Genomic DNA, 26985 nt, shown 5'->3' on the forward strand with positions numbered 1-26985 from the left:
TCAATGAGATGTCATAACCAGGCGTTAGGAATTAAAAGATGTTTCTCAACTAGTGGGCTTTTAAAATGCAGTCAAGCCCATCAGTTCATAATAGAGTAGAGAGGGATGAAAAGAACCCCTTAAACAATTTCAGGTGGACATAGTATTGTAAAATGTAAATAAGATATTGCTTTTCTTTTTGTTCTAGTTTTCAGAGAACTCCTGCAATAAGTAGTCTAGAAAAAGGGACCAACATTCATTCTGCCTTTTTCTACAGTGGGAAAATGTTGTATATTAAAAGCAAAGTCTCACTTTATCCGGGCTTCCCAGGTGACTCAGTGGTAAAGAATCTGCTTGCCAATGCAGTAGATTCAAGAGTTCTATCCCTGGGTCAGGAAGATTCCCTGGAGGTGGAAATGGCAACCCACTCCATCATTCTTTCCTGGAGAATTCCACGGACAGAGAAGCCTGGCAGGCTACAAGTCCATGGAGTCGCAAAGAGTCAGTCAACTGAGCAAACACACACACACGCACTTTATCCAGCTTTTCTCACCTGGAAACACGGCTTTGCTAATCAGCAATATAATGTTATACACCTTTTGTCACCTCAGAGGCTTCAGCTGTAAAAACCACAGGAATCTGTGGCATTTTGAGTGGAATGAGCCTTGTAGGGAAGGGAGAGTTTGGATTATGAACCCACCTTCCAGATCTTCCACTCATGGCCCTCAGGGTCATATTACTGATTTAATTGTGCAGATCTCTCACAAGCAGGCTTGAAAGCCTGGGAAAAGAAGAGCCCCTAAGTCCACTCCTCCCAGTTCTCTGATCAGGTCCCATTCGGATACGCCTCCTCCTGGCCCAGGGACCCGTTGGACACGCCCCCTGCCTCACGTCCCGCCTTCCGTCAAGTATGCGCTGCGCAGGCGCAGTCCGGCGGTCACTCCCAGAAGCCTCCCGGCCCCACCCGGCGGCTACTTTGCTTTAGGAGTTTTAAGACGTGGAGCCTTACGTCCCACAGACTACCCGGTGACTTTGGCTTCTGGTTCTTTTTCCGTATCTCTTGTTGCAGACTGCGCGTGAGTGGCACCGTCTGAGGAGGAATCCAGCGTGGGTCGCCGCGGAGGCGACTATGCAGACTTAGCCAGAGCCCGCGAGGGACGGTGAGTGGCGGTGGGAGTGGGGTTGCGAAAGGCGCTGAAAGCGTGGACCGCCCGAGCGCCGCCGCGCGAGTCCGCGCGTCCCCTCGAGGCTGTGGACGCTTGAACAGCGGGGTTGGGGGGGCGCTGGTTTTATCCCTCTTTTAGAGTGAGTGCGATTGTGAGACTGAGAGAGGTGTGCGTTCGTTTTGTGTGACGGAGACACCGAGTGAGTGTCCTTTCTGTGAACGTGGATTACACAGAGCTCTTTGTCCCCGCCGCTGCTTCCAGGCTTCTCTCAAACATGTATGTCTCCCAAAGAATGTGAACGCTGTTGGGAAATCTGTTTTTGAGTCCTGCAAGACACCTTCCAGCAAGAAAGTACCTACCGGCTGCTGAAATCGGAATTTTAAAATCAAGAATTGTCCCTGAGGCCAGGGTTCTGAGAGAGGCCACTTTGTAGCAAGGGGCTTGAGAGTCTGTCCTGGTCGCTGCCCACCCTAAATTATAAATTCCCCCATTTCTCCTCCTGCCGTCCAGAACTTTAAATAGCCTCCAGCACACTGTGGCTGCCAAAAGTTGTATTAATAATTAAATAATGTCCAGCTGTTAAAAGGCTGTTATTGGGGGAAAAAAAAGAATTGCTCCTGAGACAGGTTCCTACCCCGATCCTTCCTCGGATTACCCTTCCTGGAAGTTCTCTGGGGCTCATTTATACATTTGAGTATGAAAGCATTTCTTGAGCTCCGATGGCAGAAACCTGCTGTGAGCCTTGATACAGATTCCACAGTCCCACTTAATTCTGGTTTTATGTATGAGATCACGGCGGATTTAGTAGCTTTGAAGGATGGAACACAATAAATGCTCAACATTGGCTTTATTGTGGTGTCATTCACCCTTCAGATTTCTATAAATCAATGACGAAAATATAAAGTTAATGTGATGAGTGCTTCTGTTATCAAAGGGCTGCTGCTGCTAAGTCGCTTCCGTCGTGTCCGACTCTGTGCGACCCCATAGACGGCAGCCCACCAGGCTCCCCCGTCCCTGGGATTCTCCAGACAAGAACACTGGAGTGGGTTTCCATTTCCTTCTCCAATGCATGAAAGTTAAAAGTGAAAGTGAAGTCGCTCAGTCGTGTCCGACTCTTCGCGACCCCATGGAGTGCAGCCTACCAGGCGCCTCCGTCCATGGGATTTTCCAGGCAAGATTACTGGAGTGGGGTGCCATTGCCTTCTCCGATCAAAGGGCTAGCTATGCTATGCTATGCTAAGTCACTTCAGTCGTGTCCGACTCTGTGCGACCCCATAGACGGTAGCCTACCAGGCTCCCCCGTCCCTAGGATTCTCCAGGCAAGAACACTGGAGTGGGTTGCCATTTTCTTCTCCAATGCATGAAAGTGAAAAGTGAAAGTGAAGTCGCTCAGTCATGTCCGACTCTTCGCGACCCCATGGACTGCAGCTCACCAGGCTCCTCCATCCATGGGATTTTCCAGGCAAGAGTACTGGAGTGGGGTGCCATTGCCTTCTCCGATCAAAGGGCTAGATGGAGCTAATTTTCCAGAGTGTTCTGATCCAGGGGTCCTTTGTGTTTGGGGGCTTACAAGGGACCACAAAGTCTTTGTAATTGTCTAGAATTACTGCATATATTTGTAAAAATGCATTTTTCAAAGGTGTGCATAACCTTAGAAGATTAGACATGGGTAACTCATCTGCAATGAAAGATTTTTATACTTTTAGATGATTTTTCACAAAATTAATGATTATACAAATGGAATGGTTAAGAAAATCACAGGACATCCATGAGTTAAAATATTACATAGATAATAAAATTCCTGTTCATAAGAATTAGTCATTACAAGAAAAAAAAATGGCTATTATCCAATGTTGAGCAATCTTAATATACTGTAGTTATAAAACAGTAGTCAAGAAAATTTGAAAGCCTCAGCTCATTTTAAAAAGAGAATTTTGTAAAAACTTGCAAGGATTGTAGACAAAATGATAGTTTAATTGGTTTTTCAGAGAAGAATGAAAGTGTTCAGCTACATTTACTGAGCATTTTCTATGTACTAACTTTTCTATCTACTTGGTATACATGTTCACATTAATTTGTGAAGGCAGTTTCCCTTTCTGTTGATGTTAAAGTGTTTATGGTGAAATGTCTCTAATTATCATCAGTGCAATACAGCTAAAGGGTATTCAGGAAGTGAATATACCTAAGTGGTATTTTAATCATGTTGAGGTTTTCATCATAGATCTGATATTAACAAATCTTTTTAATAAGGAAAATATAGCCTCTTTCCAAAGTCATGTCTATAAATATTTTAATACTTTGAAATATCTTTATATTTTATTTATGATAATGGAATTAATACAGGTTTACTGCCAAAAAATAAGCCTGTGTTCATTTCCTTAAGGAATATATTGAGAAGAAAGCAAGGATAACCCATAATCTTCCTAGAGATAATCATTTTAACATTTTGATGTATATATATATATATTTTTTTTAATTCCATTTTTGTGTGGCTTTGTTTTGGCAGAATAAAATTGATCAAGGAGACAAAAGAGTCCAACTCATAGTTCAAAACAATCTAATCTAATCCAATAATGAACATTATACCCTGTATATGTAAGGAGAAGAGGGAAGGGCAGAGAATCTTGTGTGAAAAGCATTACAAACAGTTATGCCTTTTATTTATTACAAATGTTATTTGAAACAATTACCAGAGCACTGTATTACTAAGGGAGACATCTTTTCAGAGTTAATAACTTAGAAGTTTGAGCTTAATTTCTGAAAAAATAACACTAATCTCTAATTTCCAGGTGTCTTGCAAGTACAAGCAATTTTTACAAACATAGTTGTTATGCTAGAAAATAAAGATAATATTTATAAATATTTATGTAAATATGTGAAGAATAAAATTGATTCTCCAGTTGTATTCTCAATTTTATCATACTATTCTTTGAACTGGTTTATGATTCTGAAAAGTTTTTCTTACTCTCTATAGCTGCTGGGGACTGAGGAAGGGCATAGTTTCTCTTTTCTTGTCTAATAATCTCTCTTTTTAAAAATAATGATTTTATAAAGCAGAAACCTATTCTCTTGTCTAATAATCTCTCTTTTTTAAAATAATGATCTTATAAAGCAGAAATCTATTTTCTCATATGTAACTCCTAAAATTTTATTAAATATTAGAATTATAAGAAAGAGGAAACTCAAGAAGCACAAGTTTTAATAAAACCAGGAAGCATCAGAATTAACTTTTTATAATGAAAGATTAAGGAATATGGAATGATTTTCTTCTTCAGTAATGATAGAAATTTTACATTAGTCATCATGATGTACAGTTTAGTGTGTATATGGATTATTTTGCCTAGTCTTCAAAATAGTTTTATGTGATTTTTTTTATCCTTACTTTGCTGATGAGGAAATCGGCATTGAAATGTTTTTCTTAATTTCAGTGGGATGCCACCTCCTAAATTATGCTTGCTTTCTTCACTGAGCAATTCTTTTAATACTGTTTTCCATCAATTATGTGGTTTAATATCATCCTTATTAAGAATAGCATGGCATAAATGTCACAAAATAGCAGACTATAATATATTTAACCGGTTTGCTTGCAGTGAGATTTTCATGTTTTTAATTATGGACCATCAAAAATTATTCTCTGATGAACATCCTTGTGTATATACTTTGTAAATTTATATAGTTATTTCCTTAAAAATTTTTTGAAAAGTGGTATTTTGTAGTAAAAAAAAATCATACTTCTTTTAATTGTTTTAAATATGCCAGACCTGGAAAGTATAATATTTGAGGTAATGCAATTACTAAAAAGACATAATTACTTCCTTCAGAGTACTTATAATCTGTGAAGGAATTTAAAATCTGAATAGGAATAGGGCTTCCCTGGTGATTCAGTGGTTAAGAATCCACCTGGCAATGCAGGAGACATAGGTTCAATCCCTGGTGCAGGAAGATTCCCAACATGCCTCGGAGCAACTAAGCCCGTGTGCCACAGCTACTGAGCCTGTGCTCTAGGGCGTCTCAAGCCACAGCTTCTGAAGTCCATGCACCCTAGAGCCCATGCTCCACAACAAGAGAAGCCATTGCAATGAGAAGCCCGCACACCACAACTAGAGCGTAGCCCCTGCTTGCTGCAACTAGAGAAAAGCCAGTACCACAGCGAAGACTCAGCACAGCCAAAAACAAATAAATTAATTAATTAAAAAAAATTAAAACAATCTGAATAAATCTGAATAGGGATAATTATAAGGTAGTATGTGATAAAGGCCACTGGTGAGAGTTAAGTGACCTGCCTAAAGGAGACATCTGGGTGACTGTAGTGACAGTAAGAATATAAACAAGTAATACTGAGCACATGGGATCTGTATGGCAATATAAGTGGATATTTTTACTATGACCTTTATATCTTGTAGACTTCATTCTAGCATGAGATGTATAGCAAAATTATAGGTAAAATAATTCAGCAGCTGTCTGGAGGGTATCATGACAAAACTGACTGGTTCAGAAACAAAAATTCTTCTGTCAAAAAGATCTGAAATAAAGATGCATTGAGACTGTCATCAGTTTACAAAAGAGATTACTCAGGGACTGTTCCCAAGTTTTTTGTAGCCAAAATTCCAACATAACTGAGAAAAAAGTATGAAATGAGATACTAGGATCCAAAGGAAACAAAAGCCATTTAGTAAAATAATGTGAATTTAAAGAACAAAGAACTTTTGGGAAGTCTTCACCTTAAGTTAAAAAAATCCTTCAAATTCCTATGTCAGTTATTACAATGATTATGAAGTAACCTTTTTAAAAAAAACAAGATCTAAGCAAAAAGATAGGGATTGCTCATGTCAAATTCTGATCATGGCAAAGATATATTTTATGTCTTCAGTAGTCTTATTTGATTGTTTCATGTATGGACTAAAAACAATTGAATACACAGTGATTCATTTCTAAAGACATCCCCACAAAAACAAACGATGCAAAACAACCAAAAATATAAGAGCTCTTGGTATGTAGACATACAAATTTCTAGACATTTCTATCTTCTGTTTTATGATTATCTGTCATTCTTTTCTCTGTATTGATTAATATGCTGCTATATTTTATAAATAGAAATATATTAGTTGACTTTTCTATTGATGTAAATGAAACACTTTCCACTTCATTAAATATTCTTCCCAATTTAACATTTAATGACTACTTTGTATTCTAGTATATTGTTGGTCTGTCATATATTTAACTAATAAGCTTTGCTGGACTTAGAATGCTGAACATTTCTTGTCCATCTCTAATATTTTGATCAACTGCAACCACTTTCAAGGCCACAAAAAGAGGTTTTAATTTGGATTACATAGCCTCTTTTCTGTCTTGAAGTTCACAATGGAAAGAGGAAGATCTGTTTAGAGCAGGACACAGCTGCCCAATCTCAGGTTCATATCAATCTGATCACAATGGTACATTGGTCAGAACATTTCTAATGACTGCAGCTGAGGGCTCTGGGAAATGAGTGAGGAATGAATTTGTCCAGAATTCTTACTTACCCAAGTTGTGTGTAATGCAAAGTGATTAGGAATCTGGAATAGAAGAGCATAAATGGTGATATTAACTGATGCCCAGTGTGGAAACTCTAAAGCATATCTGAAAGTCTTTCTCTTCTCCCAGGTCTGGGTTTTCTGGACTCGGCTTTTCTGATAGAGAAGCCCAGAGGACTGATCAGCTCTTACAGGTCTAAAACCATGGCCCATGTAAGTTAATATTTCTCTTCTTGTTGAAACATGTGTGTGTATTTTAGGTCATGTAAGCATTTTAATTAATTTTCCTGAAGTTTCCTAAGAGCAAGTTTGCTCAAATAACCTGTTTCCTGATAAATAAATAAATAACCTGTTTCCTAACTATTGTTCCAGAGAAATATGAGGTCAGATTACTTAGCACTGTCTCTGTTTGGCCCATCCGAAACTAGCGTTCATATAATTATTTCCCAGATTATTCAGTGTATTTTAAGTGCCCATTTTTCAATTAAGGGCAGTGATGGAATAATGGGGCTTAAAGTTCTTTGAAGTAAAGATTTATGCTGTGCAGGTCAGATTTGTAGTTTGGAGATAGAGACAGTTCAGTTCAGTCACTCACTCGTGTCCGACTCTTTTCGACTCCATGGACTGCAGCACACCAGGCCTCCCTGTCCATCACCATCACCAACTCCTGGATCCTGCTCAAACTCATGTCCATCGAGTCAGTGATGCCATCCAACCATCTCATCCTCTGTTGTCCCTTCTCCTCCTGCCTTCAATCTTTCCCAGTTTCAGGGTCTTTTCAAATGAGTCAGTTCTTCACATCAGGTGGCCAAAGTATTGGAGTTTCAGCTTCAGCATCAGTCCTTCCAGTGAATATTCAGGACTGATTTCCTTTAGGAGATAGAGATAGTGGTTCTATTTAACTATCCATGGTAAGACTTTGATGTTTTCCACAGATGTGAGATTTCCAGGTAGATGCAGTGGAATTTATCATTGAATGACCTGAATCTTAATGTGGTATGAAATTCTTGCTTTCTGTGGATTAGGTTATGATTGGGGCTTTTAAGATGGCAGTCATGGATTTGCTAGGAAAGCCATGAGACATAAATACTAAGGCTATTTTGTTGTTGAATGAGACATGCTATGTTTGTGTAACATCTGTATAATTGACCAGCCTTCTTCAGTATCATTTAAGTCAAATGAGTTATCTTTTACTGCATAATTAATTACTCTGAAATTAATAATTTAATTAATTACTCTGTATCTTAAAGCAGCAAACATTTATCTCACAGTTTCAGTCAGTCAAATATTTGGATGTGGCTTAGCTTGACTCTTCTGCTCTGGGTCTCTTATAGGGTTATCAATGTGTTGGTCAGGTTTGCAGTCATTTTAAAGCCCAACTTTTGAGTGGATCTGCATCCAGGCTCACTGATATGGTTGTTGACTTGATGAAGTTCTCATGGCTGTTGGATTGAGGGCCTCACTTCCTCAGTAGCTGTTGACTGGCAGCTGTCCTTGGTTTATTGTTATGTGGGCCTCTCCTTAGAGCAGCTCACAACATGGTAGCTGGCTTCCACAGAGTGAGCAAGTGAGACTGCAAGAGAGAATAAGCAGTGTGGAATTCATGGTTTTTTATAAGCCAACATTGAACATGACATTCCATCACTTTTCTCTATTCTATTCTGTCAGAAATAATTCCTTCACTGGGTTCAGCCCACATTCAAAGGGAGAGGATTTCATGAGGACATAAATTCCAGGAAATGGAGATTATTGGTAATCAATAAAGTTACCTGCCACACTCAGAATAAGGAAAACATTTAGTGAGAAATGGTAGATAACAGCAACAATGCATATCATTATATGTAGTTGGTGAAAACAGGACCTTAGAATTGTGGAAAACTTTCCGAATGTTGAGTATCTAATTGTGTAAATGATTAAATATGATTTACTTATAAAATACAATGTCATATACCAAAATAATACATGGATTTATTGAACAAAACAAAAATGCTTATGGCAATATCTGACATAATGAAGGACTTAATGCTTATTTCAAATCCTGAAAGATGATGCTTTTAAAGTGCTGCACTCAATATGCCAGCAAATCTGGAAATCTCAGCAGTGGCCATAGGACTGGAAAAGGTCAGTTTTCATTCCAATCCCAAAGAAGGGCAACGCCAAAGAATGTTCAAAATACCGCAAAATTGCACTCGTTTCACATGCTAGCAAAGTAATGCTCAAAATCCTCCAAGCTAGGCGTCAATGATATGTGAACCGAAAACTTCCAGATATACAGGAAAATGCAGAGGAACCAAAGATCAAATTGCCATCCACTGGATCATAGCAAAAGCTAGAGAGTCTAGAAAAACATCTACGTCTTCTTCATTGACTACGCTAAAGATTTTGTATGCTGCTAAGTCACTTCAGTCATGTCCAACTCTGTGCGACCCCATAGACGCCAGCCCAGCAGGCTCCCCCGTCCCTAGGAGTATAAATCACAATAAACTGCAAAATTCTTAAAGAGATGGAAATCTCAGACCACCTTACCTGCCTCCTGCAAAACCGGTATGCAGGTCAAGAAGCAACAACAGTTAGAACCAGACACGGAACAATGGACTGCTTCAAAATTGGGAAAGGAGTATGACAAGACTGTATATTGTCACCCTGCTTACTTAACTTATATGCAGAGTACATCATGTGAAACGCCAGGCTAGGTGAAGCACAAGATGGAATCAAGATTGCCAGGAGAAATACCCTGGCAAACTTCAGATATGCAGATTATACCACCCTTATGCCAGAAAGTGAAGAAGAAATAAAGAGCCTCTTGATGAAGGGGAAAGAGGAGAGTGAAAAAGCTGGCTTAAAACTCAGCATTAAAAAAAAAAAGATTATGGCATCCAGTGCCTTCACTTCATGGCAAATAGATGGAAGAACAATGGAAGCAGTGACAGACTTTATTTTCATGGGCTGCAAAATCACTGTAGATGGTGACAATAGTCAAGAAATTAAAAGACACTTGCTCTTTGGAAGAAAAGCAATGACAAACCTACACAGCATATTAAAAAGCAGGGACATTACTTTGCTGAGAAATGTCCATCTAATCAAAGCTGTGGTTTTTCCAGTAGTCATGTGTGGATGTGAGAGCTGGACAATAAAAAAGGCTGAGTGACAAAGAATTGATAACCTTCAAACTGTGGTGCTGTTGAAGACTCTTGAGAGTCCCTTGGGCTGCAAGGAGATCAAACCAGTCAATCCTAAAGGAAATCAACCCTGAATATTAATTGAAAGGACTGATGCTGAAGCTGAAGCTCCAATACTTTGGCTACCTGATGTGAAGAGCTGACTCATTGGAAAAGACCCTGATGCTGGGAAAGACTGAAGGCAGAAGGAGAAGGGGGTGACAGAGGATGAGATAGTTGGATGGCATCACTGACTCGATGGACATGAGTTTGAGCAAACTCCGGGAGATGGTGAAGGACAGAGAAGCCTGGCGTGCTGCAGTCCATGGGATCACAAAGAGTTGGACGTGACTGGGTGTCTGAACAAGAATACTTGAAGGAAATCTTTAATTTTACCCAGTTTTCTAAAATTTGAAGAAATATTTATTGAGAATTTTTGAGGCAGATACTATTTGAACATTATTCTTGTGTAGGCTTTTTAGTTTAGGAGGGAAACATTATTATTTTGTCCATTTCCAAATGGTTCAGATATTTAGAAGTATCCAGAGTATGGAAGACATTCGACCTGTGTCAGCAGGCTTCTTAAAAAATATGTATACATTGTGCTTCAGTCTCCTTCCATATTCTAGATTGCCAGTCTACGTGCTTTCATTTTCTCTTTTCCTGCAGAGAAGTCCATCAATTCCTCTGCTTCTACTTTCAACGTATTTTCTTTAATTTCTTCAGTGACACGTGTATTTATGGTTTCAGGGATCGTTGACATTCAGTGATGTGGCCATAGGATTCTCTCAGCAGGAGTGGGAATGCCTGGACCCTGTTCAGAAGACTTTGTACCGGGATGTGATGATGGAGAACTATGGTAACTTGGTCTCATTGGGTATGTTCATCAGCCTCAAATAATTTAGGTTAATTTAGGTTAATTTAGAATCTGCTCTATAGGCTATGTATTTTTTCCACTGTGATTTGCAGGGCTGCCTTTCAAGAAACTAACTAAATTTGTTTTTCCTCTTCCCCAAAAAGTGGCTGAGCTTTGTCAGGTTAGAAATGGCAGCACCATTAAATACCTTAATCTTCTCTATCCTTCAGTCATACTTATATCTCCATGTGTTCTGTTTTTGTATTTGCATCTCTTCCATAATGACCAAGCAGCTAAATTAGAAATTTGCGGCATATATTGTACAACATGGTCAAAGGATCGAAGTTTTTTTGTTAATTTGTGTTCCAAATTGCTCTAATACTTCATTTTATGATTTGAAACAGTTTTAGGGATATTAGCTTATCACAGGGCCCTGAATTGCTCTCAGAGCCTCCACAGTTTGTATGATAATGGGTTGGATAATTGGAATTTATTTAAAATTGTACCAAATGCAGTTCATTTCCTAAAACAAAAGTCTTCATCTGATTTGTTGTTGAAAGTTGTGATTGGTGAAAATTACATTCAGAATGGAACGAATATCTTATAGCTGTCCTTTCTTGTGTCCTCTAGTGATACTAGAGCATAAGAATAAAGTTAATAGTTAACATTTTGATTACTGTGCAGTAAGCATTATTCTAGGTACATTATGTGATTTAACTTACTAAAATAACTTGAGTATTAACTGATTTAATTCCCCCAACAGTACTATTATCCCCATTTTATAAAGGAGAATACTGAGGTGCAGTGGGTTTAAATGAATTGTTCAAGGTTATGCCAAAGGCAGGAATTGATTCCAGGCTTCAGAGTTATCTTTTTAACCACATTATGCTTGATCTCTAGAGTTAGAAGACATAAAAGTTTGAATTTTAAACACACCAAAACAAAAACTTTACCTTACCAACTCATCTCTTGTTCTTTAACTCTCTCATTCTTCTCTAAAATAGTCAATATCATTATGATCTTTTATAATCGTAATTATAATTTTAATCTTGACTAGTCGCAATTTATTTCTCCATCCTGTGGCATTCTTTTTTCTTTAAAGCAGGCCATTCCATTTCTAAGCCAAATGTAATTACCTTACTGGAGCAAGGAAAAGAGCCCTGGCTAGTTGTGAGAGAAGAAACAAGAAGCTGGTGTACAGGTAAGAGCCAGTCAGGCAGAAGTCATTTGTGTAAGTGGTAGCCCAGGCGTTATGTACTTGGTAAACATATCCCTGAAACATTAGTTGAAAGCTCCCTTCTCAGTGATGTGTGCTAATAAGTAATGTGTGCTAAGTTGCTTCAGTCCTGTCCAACTCTTTGCAACCCTGTGAACTGTAGCTCACCAGAATCCTCTGTCCATGGCATTTCCGAGCCAAGATTACTGGAGTGGGTTAGCATATCCTTCTCCAGGGGATCTTCCTGACCCAGGGATCAAACCTGAGTCTCCTGCATTGCAGGTGGATTCTTTACCAACTGAGCCACCAGGGAAGCCCCCTAACTACATGTTTAACAATCTTAGAAAGTTTACATTGCTCCATTCCACTTACTCCATATCCTTTTCAACACTTGATCTTGTAGTCCCTTAAATTCTAGATACTATAGTTGGTATGTAGTAGTATCTTAGTGGTTTTAATTTACATTTCCATGATGACTAATCATCTTGAGTTTCTTTCATTTACTGATCATTCATATTTTTAGGAATATTTGTTCAAATCTTTACCCATTTGAAATCATTATTTTCTTACACTTGAGGGGTAACTGTTCTTTATTTTGCAACAGAAGGAAGTTGTTTTGGAACATTAAAAACATTTTCCCCACAATTTGTCTTACCTATTTTATTAATATCTTAGAAGGAGTTTTAAAACTTTTATATATTCCAATTTATCAAGTTCCTCCTTTATGATTTTTTTTTGGGTATACTATAAAAGAAATCTTTGTCTGCCCCAAGGTGGCAAAGTTTTGTCCCTATTTTTTCTTGACCTTTTTTAAGTTTTGCTTTTACATTTAGTTCTGTATTCATTTTGAGTTAATTTTGTATTACAGTGTGAGTAGGGTTCAGGACTAATGGTTTTCCTATGGATAGTTATTCTAGCACCATTTTTTAAAAAAGGAATTTCCTTTACCCTTTGGATTGCTTTGGCACCCCGTTGGGTTATATGTATGTGTGTCTATTTCTGGTCTCTATTGTGTTCTTCATGTTGGCATAGAAAGTGAGAATCTTGAGGTAGATTTTTTCATTTGTGACCTTTGTTAAATTGAGGTAGTTTTCTTTTGTTCCTAGTTTGCTGCTTTCTTTTTTGTTGTTGTTTGTTTTTGCTATGAATGGGTATTCAATTTTGTCAAATGCTTTATCTGAGTCTATTAAAATTTTTTTTCAAAACTTGACATTTCTTGTGCCCCTGGTAATCCCTCCTCCTCTGTCTCCTTCCAGCTTCCCTAGGTAAGCACTGATCTACTTTCTACTTTCTATCACAATTGAGTTGATTCCATTTTCTGTAGTTTTATATAAACATGATAGTGTGAAGTTTTTCATCTTCCTTTAGTCAGCGTAATTATGTTGAAGTTCATCATGTTGTTATTTGTATTTTACTGTTTATTGCTCAGTACTATACCAGTATTTGATTATACCACAGTTTGTTTCTTCATTATTTGTTGATGGACATTTTTGGGTTTTAGCAATGACAAATTAAGATGCTGTAGATATTTGTTTACAAGTTTTTGAATGGACATGTGCTTTCATTTCTTTAGGCTAAATACTGATCAGTTGAATGCCTGGATTATATGGGACATGTATGATTAAATGTGTAAGACTTAAAATTCATTTATTTTTGGCCATGCTGGGTCCTCGTTGAGGCTCAAGGGCTTTCTCTAGTTGCAGTAAGTGGGGGCTACTCTCTGGTTGCAGTGCGTGGCTTCTCATTGTAGCGGCTTCTCTCGTTGCAGAGCGTGGGCTCTAGGGTGGGGGTTTCAGTAGTTCTGGCTCACAGGCTTAGTTGCCTGGTGGCATGTGCAATCTTCCTGGATCAGGGATCGTACCTGCGTCCCCTGCATTGGCGGGTGGATTCTTAACCACTGGATCACCAGGGAAGTCCAAGATTTTAAATTTAGATAAATAAGATTATAAATTTAAATTTGTAAGAAACTTTTATAGAGTTTTTATACCATTTCACATCTCCACCAGCTCTAAGAGAAAGGTGGATCCTCCATATCTTATGAACAATTGGTATGATAAATCTTTTTAATTTTGGCCTTTCAAATAAGTATATAGTGGCATTTTGTTGTGGCTTAAATCTTATTCTCTGTAATGGCTAATGATATTGAGTATCTTCTTTACTGTTTCTTTGGTGCAGTATCTTTTAAAATCTTTTCTGTTTTCTTATTGAACTTGTAAGTTACTTTTCATAGTCTACATTAAAATATAGCTTTTTTTAATATTCTCTTTTTTATTGTGATTTTTCCTTTCATTCTTGTAGCAATATGTTTTAGAGAACAGAAGTTTTTAACTTTCACAAAATTGAGTTTACCTGTGTATTCTTTATGAATCATGACTTTTGGTGTATCTAAGAATTCCCTTTGCTGTCCAAGGGACTCTTAAGAGTCTTCGTCAACACCACAGTTCAAAAGCATCAATTCTTCGGCACTCAGGCTTTCTTTATAGTCCAACTCTCACATCCATACACGACTACTGGAAAAACCATACTTTTGACTAGACTGATCTTTGTTGGCAAAGTAATGTCTCTGCTTTTTAATATACTGTCTAGGTTGGCCATAACTTTTCTTCCGAGGAGCAAGCGTCTTTTAATTTCATGGCTGCAGTCACCATCTGCAGTGATTTTGGAGCCCCCAAAAATAAAGTCTGACACTGTTTCCACTGTTTCCCCATCTATTTCCCATGAAGTGATGGGGCCAGATGCCATGATCTTAGTTTTCTGAATGTTGAGTTTTAAGCCAACTTTTTACTCTCCTCTTTCACTTTCATCAAGAGGCTTTTTAGTTTCTCTTTGCTTTCTGCCATAATGGTGGTGTCATCTGTATATCTGAGGTTATTGTTATTTCTCCCGGCAGTCTTGATTCCAGCTTGTGCTTCATCCAGTCCAGCATTATATCCAGACGTACTCTGCATATAAGTTAAATAAGCAGGGTGACAATATACAGCCTTGACGTACTCCTTTCCTGATTTGGAACCAGTCTGTTGTTCCATGTCCAGTTCTAACTGTTGCTTCTAGACCTGCATACAGATTTCTCAGGAGGCAGGTCAGGTGGTCTGGTATTCCAACCAGTCCATCCTAAAGGAAATTGGTCCTGAATATTCATTGGAAGGACTGATGCTGAAGCTAAAACTCTGATACTTTGGCCACCTGATGCAAAGAACTGACTCATTTGCAAAGACCCTGAAGCTGGGAAGGATTGAAGGCGGGAGGAGAAGGGGACAACAGAGGATGAGATGGTTGGTTGGCATCACTGATTCAATGGACATGAGTTTGAGTAAACTCTGAGAGTTGGTGATGGACAGGGAGGCTTGGCATGCTACGGTCCATGGGATCACAAAGAGTCAGATGTGACTGAGTGACTGAACTGAACTGAACTGAACTGAAGAATTCTTTGCTTAGCCCAAGGTCAAACATTTTTTCCTGTTTTCTTCTAGAAGTTGCACAGTTTTATGTTTAACGTTCAGGTCTGTGATCCATTTTTTATTTCATTTTTACTTATGAAAGTCTGGATTCTTTTTTTATTTTTCAGCATATGGCTATCCCAATTGTTCCTGCATCATTTCTTTCTTCACTATTGCCTTTGAAATGATGAAAGTAAAATTTTCACATATGTATGGATCTATTTCTGATAATCTGTTCCATTGGTTATATGTCAATTTGATGTGTCTTACTGATTACTGTATCTTCATAAGTCTTATAATTAAGTAGTGTTACTTAGTCCTTGTATTACAGTCTTTTCAAAGTTTAACTATTCAAGATCCTTTGCATTTCCTTATAAATTTTAGGATCAGCTTGTCAGTTTCATCATAGAAAACAAAAATGTCTGCTAGGACTTTTTAATGAAATTACATTAAATCTATAAATCAATTCAGCAGTAATTATTGACATCTTAATAATACCAAGTTTTACATCCCATGAACATGATATATGTCTTCATTTATTTATTTATTTATATTTCTCAGCTGTGTTTTGTAGTTTATAGTGTACAGGTCTTCAGTTCAGTTCAGTCACTCAATCATGTCAGACTCTTTGTGACCCCATGAATCGCAGCATGCCAGGCCTCCCTGTCCATCACCAACTCCCGGAGTTCACCCAAACTCATGCCCATCGAGTCAGTGATGCCATCCAGCCATCTCATCCTCTGTCGTCCCCGTCTCTTCCTGCCCCCAATCCCTCCCAGCATCAGAGTCTTTTCCAATGAGTCACCTCTTCGCATGAGGTGGCCAAAGTACTGGAGTTTCAGCTTTAGCATCAGTCCTTCCAAAGAACACCCAGGACCAATCTCCTTTAGAATGGACTGGTTGGATCTCCTTGCAGTCCAGGGGACTCTCAAGAGTCTTCTCCAACACCACAGTTCAAAAGCATCAATTCTTCGGTGCTCAGCTTTCTTCACAGTCCAACTCTCACATCCATACATGACCACTGGAAAAACCATAGCCTTGACTAGACGAACCTTTGTTGGCAAAGTAATGTCTCTGCTTTTCAGTATGCTATCTAGTTTGGTCATAACTTTCCTTCCAAGGAGTAAGCATCTTACACATCTTTTTTGAGATATATCCCTCATGATATCCTAGTTTTGATACTACTTTAAAGTTTTTAAAATTTGAATTCCTGAGTGTTCTCTCATATTTATTGTACATATTGGTTGTATATGCTTCAGGCTTGCTAAACTCAGTTATTGTCTTCTAGTAGCTGTTTTGTAGATTACATTTGACTTTCTACATGTATGATTAAGTAATCTTGATTAATGACATTTTTGTTTCTTAGCTTTTCTCCTGCATGCCTTTATTTATTTTCTTGACTTATTGCACTGCCTGGAACTTCTAGTCCAGTGTTGAATAGAAGTACTGAGGGCATAACTTTTTTTTTGGGGGGGGGCATAACTTTTTATTGTTCCTGATCATATGTGGTAGGCATAATTCTCTCACCATTGGATATGATGTTAGCTGTGGGTTTTTGGCAGGCGATCTTTATTAGGATAAGTTCTTTCTTTCTAGTTTGCTGTAATTTTTTTTTAGATTTTATTTAATATGAACTATTTTTTAAAGTCTTTATTGAATTTGTTACAATGTTGTTTCTGTTATTTATGTTACGGTTTTTTGGCTGCAAAACATGTGGGATCTTAGCTTCCCAACCAGGAGTTGAACCCACACCCCCTGCATTGGAAGGCAAATTCTTAACCATTGGATCACCAAGAAAGTCCCTGCTGTGAGTTTTTCTGAGGGACAGATATGACTTTTATTAAATGCTTAAAAAAAATTTTTTTAGACATGATCCATATGGGTTTTATAGTTAATTATATTGATGGAATTTTCAAATATTAAACCAGTCTTGTATTCCTGAGATTGATCATTGATATGGTCTGAATGTTTCTATATCCCAGTATGCACATATTGAAATCCTAACTCCCAAAGATAATGCCATTTGGAGGAAAAGCCCTTGGGATTTGATTAGGGCAAAAAGGTAGAGCCCTTGTGAGTAGAATTAGTGTTATTAAGAGTTCCCACAAAGATTCCTAACCCCTTACACTGTATGAGAATGCATTGAGAGCGTACTGGCTATGAACTAGGAAGAAGGCCTTTCCCAGAATATGATCATACTGGTCCCTTGATCGTGGACTTCTCAGCCTTTGGAACTGTAAGAAGTAAATTTCTGTGTTTATGAGCTACCCACGGCATTTTTTGTTACAGTAGCCCAAATGGACTAAGACAGGCATAATGTATTATCTTTTTTATATGTTGATCAGTTCTTTTAAGATAGTGTTTAGTATTTTGCATATATATTTACGAAGACTTCCCAAGATGGCTCAGTGATTATCCACCTGCCAAGCAGGTTCTATCCCTTGGTTGAGAAGATTCCCTGGGGAGGGAAATGGCAACCCACTCCATTATTCTTCCCGGGTAATTCCATGGACAGAGGAGCCTGGCAGGCTACAGTCCATAGGATCACAGAGCTGGACATGACTGATCGACTAAGCATATACACAAATATGTTTACAAGATTTTATACTGTGTAATTTTCACTTCTTACAATGTTTTTCTCCTGTTTGGTATCACAGTAACTAGCTACATAGAGTGATTCACTCCTCCATTTTCTGAAAGAGTTTGTTTAGAATTGGTAGTACCTCTTCACTAAGTATTTGAAACAGTTCACCAGTGAAATCACTTGTGCTTGTAATTTTCTTCGGGGAGAGGTTTTCAAATTGTTTGTAGGTATAGTGTTGCCACACTGATTTATATCCTCATGCACATGTCATTGTTGGTAAGGGTGAATGTTGTACTGATCCACACCCAGATGGGCTTCCCTGATAGCTCAATTGGTAAAGAATCTGCTTGCAATGTAGGAGATCCGGGTTTGATCCCTGGGTAGGAAAGATCTCCTGGAGAAGGGAAAGGCTACCCACTCCAGTATTCTGGCCTGGAGAATTCCATGGGGTGTATATAGTCCATGCGGTTGCAATGAGTCAGACACAACTGAGTGCCTTTCACTTTCACATACCCAAATACCAAATTAAGAAATCTTTTCTGGCTATTTTTGTCCCAGCAGTGCTCCCTCTTATTGTTCTTATAGCCAGAAATATTGTGGAGTTTATTTTGGAAGTTTTGTAGGCCATGCTTACCCCACAATAACTGGGACCTGCCCTTGAAACATGGACATGAGAGTGAGTTAGGCAAGAAACTCAGCTCAGTCTCGGCTGCTTTGTAAAGTCTGACTCCGTTCCAAAGCCCTCCTGATTCATTTACAGCCTTAATGTAGTTAGTTTTTGTGTTTTGTCAAGTGTTAATTGTTGAAATCAGTCAGAAAGGGGGCAGGCCACAGGAACTTCATGATGCCATACTGGTACTAGAACTTCTTCAGTTAGAATTATTTAATGATGAGAAACAATTTTTTTCTCTTGTATCATTGCTGATTCATTGCTTTTTATTGCATGGTTTTTACCTGTCACAATCATTTTTATGCCACTATTTTTTAAATTTTTTGGCCAGGTTAAACTTTCTAAGCCTTTGAATTCTTCCTTTTTGGCATAAGAGCCTAAATTTTCCCTTTGTTCAGCTATGCTGTATCCATTTTTTTAGATCTAGATATTGAGAAATTACAATACAGGTGTTAAAATATGTTTATTACTTTTTTTTTCTGGCAGCTTTTTTTCTGTTTCTTCTGTAGCATCTGATTGGTTTAGGCTTTCTCTTCTGTGGTCAGTTTTGATAAATTTTCCTAGAAAGTAATCCATACTTTCAAAAGTAGTCATGTAGTATAATTCATACAAATTATACCTTACAGTTTAAATAAATTCCTGTTTCTTTTAATTCCTCTGATGATCCTTGTTTTCCTCATATTATCATTTGTTTTTAATTGTCTTTTTAAATTGATTTATGTAACACTTCATATAATGATTTTTTTTTAAACACCAGCTCTTTATTTGTTAATGCTATTGTTTTCTAACTCATTATGTTCTACTTTTATCTTTATTTTACTTCTTCCCTCTACTTTGTTGTTTGTTGTTTATTTTTTACATATTAGGCTTTGAGTTTCAAATCACTTTTTTGTAGAGATAATTATTTTAGGTTTTCAGTTCTCTGCCTGGTGAAACAATGCCCAAGATTCAGATATGGGTTTGTTTTCTGTGTGGTCCATTTATTGGAATTCTTTTATTTTAGTTTTTTCTTCCCATAGTGATCTAGCATTTTTCTAGAAGGCATTTTCATTTCCACATGAAAGTGCTTTTGGTTGCTAGTATTTATTAATTTCCATTGTTATCAATTTTGAAGCATGTTGTTAATATTCTTTCAATTTTTTATACACATACCACACCATACGCTAGTTACAAGAAAATATTTTTTGCCCTCAACTCATAGCCTCCTCATTAAACCCTTTGTATTTTGATCAAGATACTTCACAGAGACTTTTATCATTGAGCCCCCAACTGCTAATTATTTTTCATATAATTCTTGGTGCTCTTATAGACTCTTTTGTATAATTCAAGTTCCCTCTTTTGCCCAAAGTCCCTAAATGTTCAAAATACTACATGACTTGTATGTATACCTGGTATATATCAGAGAACTGATTGACAGACTTTTCTGGGGATGACCAGAATGGTTGATGATGATGATGTGATGTTTAGACGCTAAGTTGTGTCCAACTCTTGTTACCCCCATGGACAGTAGCCTGCCAGGCTCTTCTGTCCCTGGGATTTCCCAGGCAAGAATACTGGAATGGGTTGCTATTTCCATCTTCAGCAGATCTTCCCAAATGAGGGATCGAATCCATGTCTCCTGCATTGGTAGGCAGATACTTTACCATCAGGGTAAAGCCTTGACCAGAATGGTTGGCCTTGGTTAAAAAGGAAAGCTAGAGAGGACCTGAGAAAAGCTATGAAGGAATGAATGAGATTGAACATCTATAAGGATGATAAATAATAAAGTGTCAGGGGAGGAGTAACTAAGCAAAGACCCTCAGTATCTTAATTTATTATGAAGAATAAATAAAAGCACATGTGCTCTGCACAGAGGGAAAGTGTCACAGTGGTGGAAATGCATATTTTTAGGGGAATTGTAATTGAAGACTGATCAGGTATAAATAATTTGCTTTTTGAAGTTTTATATATGTACATATTTATATTTTAGATGGAAATAGTATTTAGAGATGGCTGACACTGGCTCTCTAGGGACGAGATTTTGTATATCGTCGTAAGTTTAGTTTCAGTTTCATTACACTGATAGCTTGAAATTGCCTGTGGTGGCACTGTTTACACCATAGACATTGGCAAACACTGTAAATCAGGGCTGGATGTGTTAGGTGTGTGTCTTTGTAGAGCTGGCTGTTAAACATTTACCAGCACTGTACTGCATAAACTTACTTATTCTGAGCCCTCCTTTTAAATTTTCAAGTTTTATAACTGTATTATAGAGTTCTTTAAACCATCTTTACTGGGTGAAATTTTCAGTTTTTCTCTTAATTCTATAAAATGTTTTGTTTGGTGGTCAAAGGAACTTTTTTCTTATTTGTTTTAGATTTGGACTCAAGATGTGAAATAACCAGCAATGGAAAAGCATACATTTATAAAAAACGTTCATCTCTTACTCTACATCACAGAATTGATAATGGAGAGAAACCATATGAATGTAAGGAATGTGGGAAGGCCTTTAGTCGTCATACAGACCTAAAAGTACATCAAGTAATTCATACTGGTGAGAAACCGTATGAATGTAAGGAATGTGGGAAGGCCTTTAGTCGTCCTACAGACTTAAAAGTACATCAAGTAATTCATACTGGTGAGAAACCGTATGAATGTGAGGAATGCGGGAAGGCTTTTAGTCGTCTTACAGACTTTAAAGTACATAAGAGAATTCATACTGGTGAGAAACCCTATGAATGTGAACAGTGTGGGAAGGCTTTTAGTCGTGCCTCCAACCTTGCTCAACATGCCAGAGTTCATACTGGTGAGAAATGCTATGAATGTAAGGAATGTGGGAAGGCCTTTAGTGATGTTGGAACACTTAAAATACATCAGAGAATTCATACTGGTGAGAAACCGTATGAATGTAAGGAATGTGGGAAGGCCTTTAGTCAAGCCTCAAACCTCATACAACATGACAGGATTCATACTGGTGAAAAACCCTATGAATGTAAAGACTGTGGGAAGGCCTTTAGTCATGCTTCACATCTTGTTAGACATGAGAGAATTCATACTGGTAAGAAACCCTATGAATGTAAGGAGTGTGGGAAGGCTTTTAGGAGTAGCCATCAACTTACTATACACCATAGATTTCATACTGGTGAGAAACCGTATGAATGTGAGGCATGTGGGAAGGCCTTTAGTGTGTATGGACGACTTACTCGACATCAGAGTATTCACAGTGGTGAGAGACCTTTTGAATGTAACAAATGTGGGAAGTGCTTTAGGCTCAGTTCAAGCCTTAAAGTACACCAGAGTATTCATACTGGTGAGAAACCCTTTGAATGCCACAGATGTGGGAAGTCCTTTAGGCTTAGTTCAATGCTTAAGGTACATCACAGAATTCACACTGGAGAGAGACTTTGTGGGATATATGTATAGTAGACAGTGGAATTATACAACTTGTAATGAAGAGAATGTGAGAAGGATTTTATATGGTTCAGTTCTTATAAGGCATCAAATAATTTAGGAACTCCTTGGAATTCAAGCGATGTTTGAAGTTTTTCAGTTATGACCCAAATACTGTTCACCTCCAGAGAATTTATATTGTACTTTATATTAACAAATCTTTTATGGCATTCCCCTTTTGTTACTATTCACTGAGTGACCAAGCTCTTTGGCCAAGGTTGCAAAGCAGATCAGATCAGTCGCTCAGTCGTGTCCGACTCTTTGCGACCCCATGAATCGCAGCACGCCAGGTCTCCCTGTCCATCACCAACTCCCGGAGTTCACTGAGACTCACGTCCATCGAGTCAGTGATGCTATCCATAAGTGCCTCCAGTTCCCTGGTTGGGGAATTAAGATCCAGCAAGCCATGCAGCATAGCCAAAAAAGGAAAAAAGAAAAATAGAAACCTCCCACCAAAGAAAAGTCCTGGGCCTGGTGGCTTCACTGATGAATATAAACAAGAACTAATACCAGTCTTTCTCAAACTTTTCAAAAAAGTTGAAGAGGAGGGAATACTTCCTAACTGATTCTATGAGACCAGCACAACCCTATTAAAAAAACTATTAAAAAACCACTACAGTAAAGAAAACTACAGAACAATGTCTCTTATGATCATTTATCCAAATATCCTCAACAAAGTACTAGCAAACAGAATTCTGCAGTATATTAAAAGGATTATACACAACCAAATGGATTTATTCCTAGAATGCAAGCATGGTTCATCATAGGAAAGTTCACCAATGTAATATGGCACATCAGCAAAATGAAGGAAGAAAACACGATCATGTCAACTGACACAGAAAAAGCATTTGACAAAATTCAACACCCCTTTATAATAAAAACACTCAACAAAATAGGAATAGAAGGAAATCATCTCCATTGTAACAAAAGGTATATATGAAATAATCTCCACATAATAAAAGCTATATGAAAGACCAATAGGAAGCATCAGTTCAGTTCAGTTCTGTTGCTCAGTCCGACTCTGCGACCCCATGAATCACAGCACGCCGGGCCTCCCTGTCCATCAGCAACTCCCGGAGTTCACCCAAACTCATGCCCATCGAGTCGGTGATGCCATCCAGCCATCTCATCCTCTGTCGTCCCCTTCTCTTCCTGCCCCCAATCCCTCCCAGCATCAGAGTCTTTTCCAATGAGTCACCTCTTCACATGAGGTGGCCAAAGTATTGGAGTTTCAGCTTTAGCATCAGTCCTTCCAAGGTACACCCAGGACTGATCTCCTTTAGAATGGACTGGTTGGATCTCCTTGCAGTCCAAAGGACTCTCAAGAGTCTTCTCCAACACCACAGTTCAAAAGCATCAATTCTTTGGCACTCAGCTTTCTTCACGGTCCAACTCTCACATCCATACATGACCACTGGAAAAACCATAGCCTTGACTAGACAAACCTTTGTTGGCAAAGTAATGTCTCTACTTTTGAATATGCTATCTAGGTTGGTCATAACTTTCCTTCCAAGGAGTAAGCGTCTTTTAATTTCATGGCTGTAATCACCATCTACAGTGATTTTGGAGCCCCAAAAAATAAAGTCTGACACTGTTTCCACTGTTTCCCCATCTACTTCCCATGAAGTGATGGGGCCAGATGCCATGATGTTAGTTTTCTGAATGTTGAGCTTTAGGCCAACTTTTTCACTCCCCTCTTTCACTTTCATCAAGAGGCGTTTGAGTTCCTCTTCACTTTCTGCCATAAGGGTGGTGTCATCTGCATATCTGAGGTTATTGATATTTCTGCCGGCAATCTTGATTCCAGCTTGTGCTTCTTCCAGCCCAGCGTTTCCAATGATGTACTCTGCATATAAGTTAAATAAGCAGGGTGACAATATACAGCCTTGACATACTCCTTTTCCTATTTGGAACCAGTCTGTTGTTCCATGTCCAGTTCTAACTGTTGCTTCCTGACCTGCATATAGGTTTCTCAAGAGGCAGGTCAGGTGGTCTGGTATTCCCATCTCTTTCAGAATTTTCCACAGTTTATTGTGATCCACACAGTCAAAGGCATTGGCATAGTCAAGAAAGCAGAAATAGATGTTTTTCTGGAACTCTCTTGCTTTTTCCATGGTCCAGCGGATGTTGGCAATTTGATCTCTGGTTCCTCTGTCTTTTCTAAAACCAGCTTCAACTTCTGGAAATTCACACTTCATGTATTGCTGAAGCCTGGCTTGGAGAATTTTGAGCATAATACTTGATAAAAGAAAATATTTTTATCTAACATCAAGAAACAAGACAAGCATGTCTTCTATTCAACTATACCACTTCTACTCAACACAGCACTGAAAGGTCTCAGCAGATAATTATGCAAGAAAAACAAAGGCATCCAAATTGGAGAGGGAAAAGTAAAACAATCTCTGTTAATAGGTGACATGATGTTATATGTAGAAAACCCTTAAGACTACAAAAGAAATCTGTTAGATTTGGTAAATGAACTCAGCAAAGTTTCAGGATGCAAAGTCAACATGTAAAAATCAGTTGCATTTCTGTACATTAACAAAAAACAAAAGGAAATTACAAAAACATGTCCATTTATGATAGCATCAAAAAGGATGAAATAGTGAAATTAACCAAGGAAGTAAAAGTACAATGAAAGCTACAAAATAAGAAATTATAGAAGACATAAATAAATGGAGAAACATCCCATGTTCGTAGATTAGAAGACAATGTTATTAAAATGCCAGTGCTACCCAAAGCAATCTACAGATTCAAAGCAATCCCAATCAAAATCCCAATGATGCTCTTTGCAGAAATACAGAAACCCACCCTGAAATTCAAATGGAATCTTAAAAGGACCTCTATAGCCAAAACAATCTTGAAAAGAACAAATCTAGAGGACTCACATTTCCTGATTTCAAAATTTACTATGAAACTTTAGTAATCAAAACAGTGTGGTATTTGCATACAGACAGATATATCCACAAGTGGAATAGAATAGAGAGCCCACAAGTAAACCCTTACATATATAGTCAAGTGATTTTGACAAGGCTGCCAAGACCATTCTGGAGAAGGCAGTGGCACCCCACTCCAGCACCTGGAAAATCCCATGGATGCAGGAGCCTGGTAGGCTGCAGTCCATGGGGTCACGAAGAGTCGGACACAACTGAGTGATTTCCCTTTCACTTTTCACTTTCATGCATTGGAGAAGGAAATGGCAACCCACTCCAGTGTTCTTGCCTGGAGAATCCCAGGGACGGGGGGGCCTGGTGGGCTGCTCTCTCTGGGGTCGCACAGAGTCGGACATGACTGAAGCAACTTAGCAGCAGCAGCAGCAGCAGCCAAGACCATTCAATTTGGAAAGTACCCTTTTTCAAAAAATAGAGCTGGGAAAACTGGATGTCTACACTGAAAAGAATGAAGCTGGACCCTTACCTTATGTCATGTACAACAACTATCTCAAAATAGACTGAGGACCTAAACACAAGACTTAGAACCTTTAGAATGAAACAGGACAAAACCTTCATGACATTGGATTTGGCAATGTTTTCTTGGATATGATATCAAAGACACAGCAAAAGAATTGGACTTGATGAAATTTTTTAAAAAAATTTGTATCAAAAGACAGTGTCCATTCAAACAATATCATTGAAACTAATGGAGTATCATTTTCAATAGGTTATTTTTGGAAATTACTTTTCTATAACTATGTATCTTTTTCATTAGAATGTGTAGATCATTGTCACCTGAAGGAAGAAAGAAAAAACAGACACTATGCACAGAGTGAAAAGGCAGTCCACAGAATGGGGGGAAATATTTGCAAATTTGATAAGCAGTTATATCCAGAATGTAGAGAAACTTCTAAAACTCAACAACAATTTTAAAAAATTTAAAAATGGGTAAAAAACTTAAATAGACATTTCTCCAAAGAAGATATATGAATGGAGAATAAGCACATGAAAATATGGTTAACATCACTAATCATTAAGGAAATACAAATCAAAACTACTGTGAGGTGCACCTGACATCTATTACAATCACTACTATTGGGGAAAAAAGAAAAACAGAAAAAGAACAGTGTTGGAAAGGATATAGAGAAATTCGAACCTATCTGCACTACTGGTGGGAATGTAAAATGGTTCAACCATGGTAGGAAACATGTAGTTTCCTCAAAGGGTTAAAAAGAGAAGTATGATCCAGCTGTGGGTATAATTGAGGTCAGTTTCTTTTAAGAGCTAGTTATATACTGTTCATACCATCATTGTTCACATTAGGTCTAACATAGAGGAAATCCAAGAGTCTGTAAGCTAAATGTGGTATATATATACAATGGAATATTCCTCAGCCTTTTAGAAGGAAATTCAGTAATGTGCCAAACAAAGATGAACTGTGAGGATATTTTGGTGAATGAAGTAAATTGTCACAAAAGGCGCATATTGAATGATTCTACTTACGTGAAGTACTTGGTCAAAAATCATTGAACTTGTAATGATGGTTGCCAGTGCCTGGGGAGAGTGGGGAATTATTGATTATGATTGATAAGTATAAAGTTTTAGTGTTAAAAAATGAAGAGTTATAGGGTTCAATTGTAGTTATGACTACATACAATGTCACTGAAATATATATTTAAAAATGGTTAAGATGGTAAATTTATGATATATGTATTTTTAAAAAATACAACAACAAAAATTTACAGACTGGATGGCTTTATCTTCTTATGGTTCTGGAGACAAGATGTCATCAAGTTTGGTTCCTCTGAGGCCGGCCTCCTTGGCTTGCAGATGACCGCCTTCTCACTGTGTCTTCTTGTGGCCTTTGGTCTGTGTGTGCTCATCTCTGTTGTCTCTCTGTATGTCCTAATCTTGCTGTAGTGACATTAGTATTAATAAGAGTGGATTAGGGCCAACCCAAATAGCCTTATTTTAATTACTTCTTTTAAACCTTATCTCCAGATACAGTCACATTTTAAGGTCCTGAGGGTTAGGATTTCAATAG

At 38.0% G+C, this 26985-nt stretch overlaps 1 protein-coding gene across 2 annotated transcripts; it reads left to right on the forward strand.

The window, feature by feature from the left end:
* The first annotated feature begins 628 nt into the window (after positions 1 to 628).
* LOC787397 (zinc finger protein 607) lies at positions 629 to 26688 on the forward strand. 2 transcript variants are annotated; one of them, XM_024978718.2, is made up of 5 exons: positions 629 to 1139; positions 6789 to 6871; positions 10567 to 10693; positions 11775 to 11873; positions 20936 to 26688. In XM_024978718.2, exons 2-5 carry the CDS (start codon positions 6863 to 6865, stop codon positions 21979 to 21981), a joined length of 1281 nt encoding a protein of 426 aa, XP_024834486.1. In that variant the 5' UTR covers positions 629 to 1139; positions 6789 to 6862; the 3' UTR covers positions 21982 to 26688. The 2 variants fall into 2 exon arrangements, with proteins under 2 accessions (XP_024834486.1, XP_024834487.1); XM_024978719.2 differs by having other exon boundaries at positions 635 to 1139; positions 11778 to 11873.
* The last annotated feature ends 297 nt before the right edge of the window (positions 26689 to 26985 follow it).

The sequence above is a fragment of the Bos taurus genome, chromosome 18, assembly GCF_002263795.3.
Source record: "Bos taurus isolate L1 Dominette 01449 registration number 42190680 breed Hereford chromosome 18, ARS-UCD2.0, whole genome shotgun sequence".
Lineage (NCBI taxonomy): Eukaryota > Metazoa > Chordata > Mammalia > Artiodactyla > Bovidae > Bos > Bos taurus.

Excerpts from the sequence above, each read along its gene's own strand:
- LOC787397 (XM_024978718.2), top strand. Across the intron at positions 10,694-11,774 it reads TGGTAACTTGGTCTCATTGG|CAGGCCATTCCATTTCTAAG; the intron begins GTATGTTCATCA and ends TTTTCTTTAAAG. Across the intron at positions 11,874-20,935 it reads AACAAGAAGCTGGTGTACAG|ATTTGGACTCAAGATGTGAA; the intron begins GTAAGAGCCAGT and ends TATTTGTTTTAG.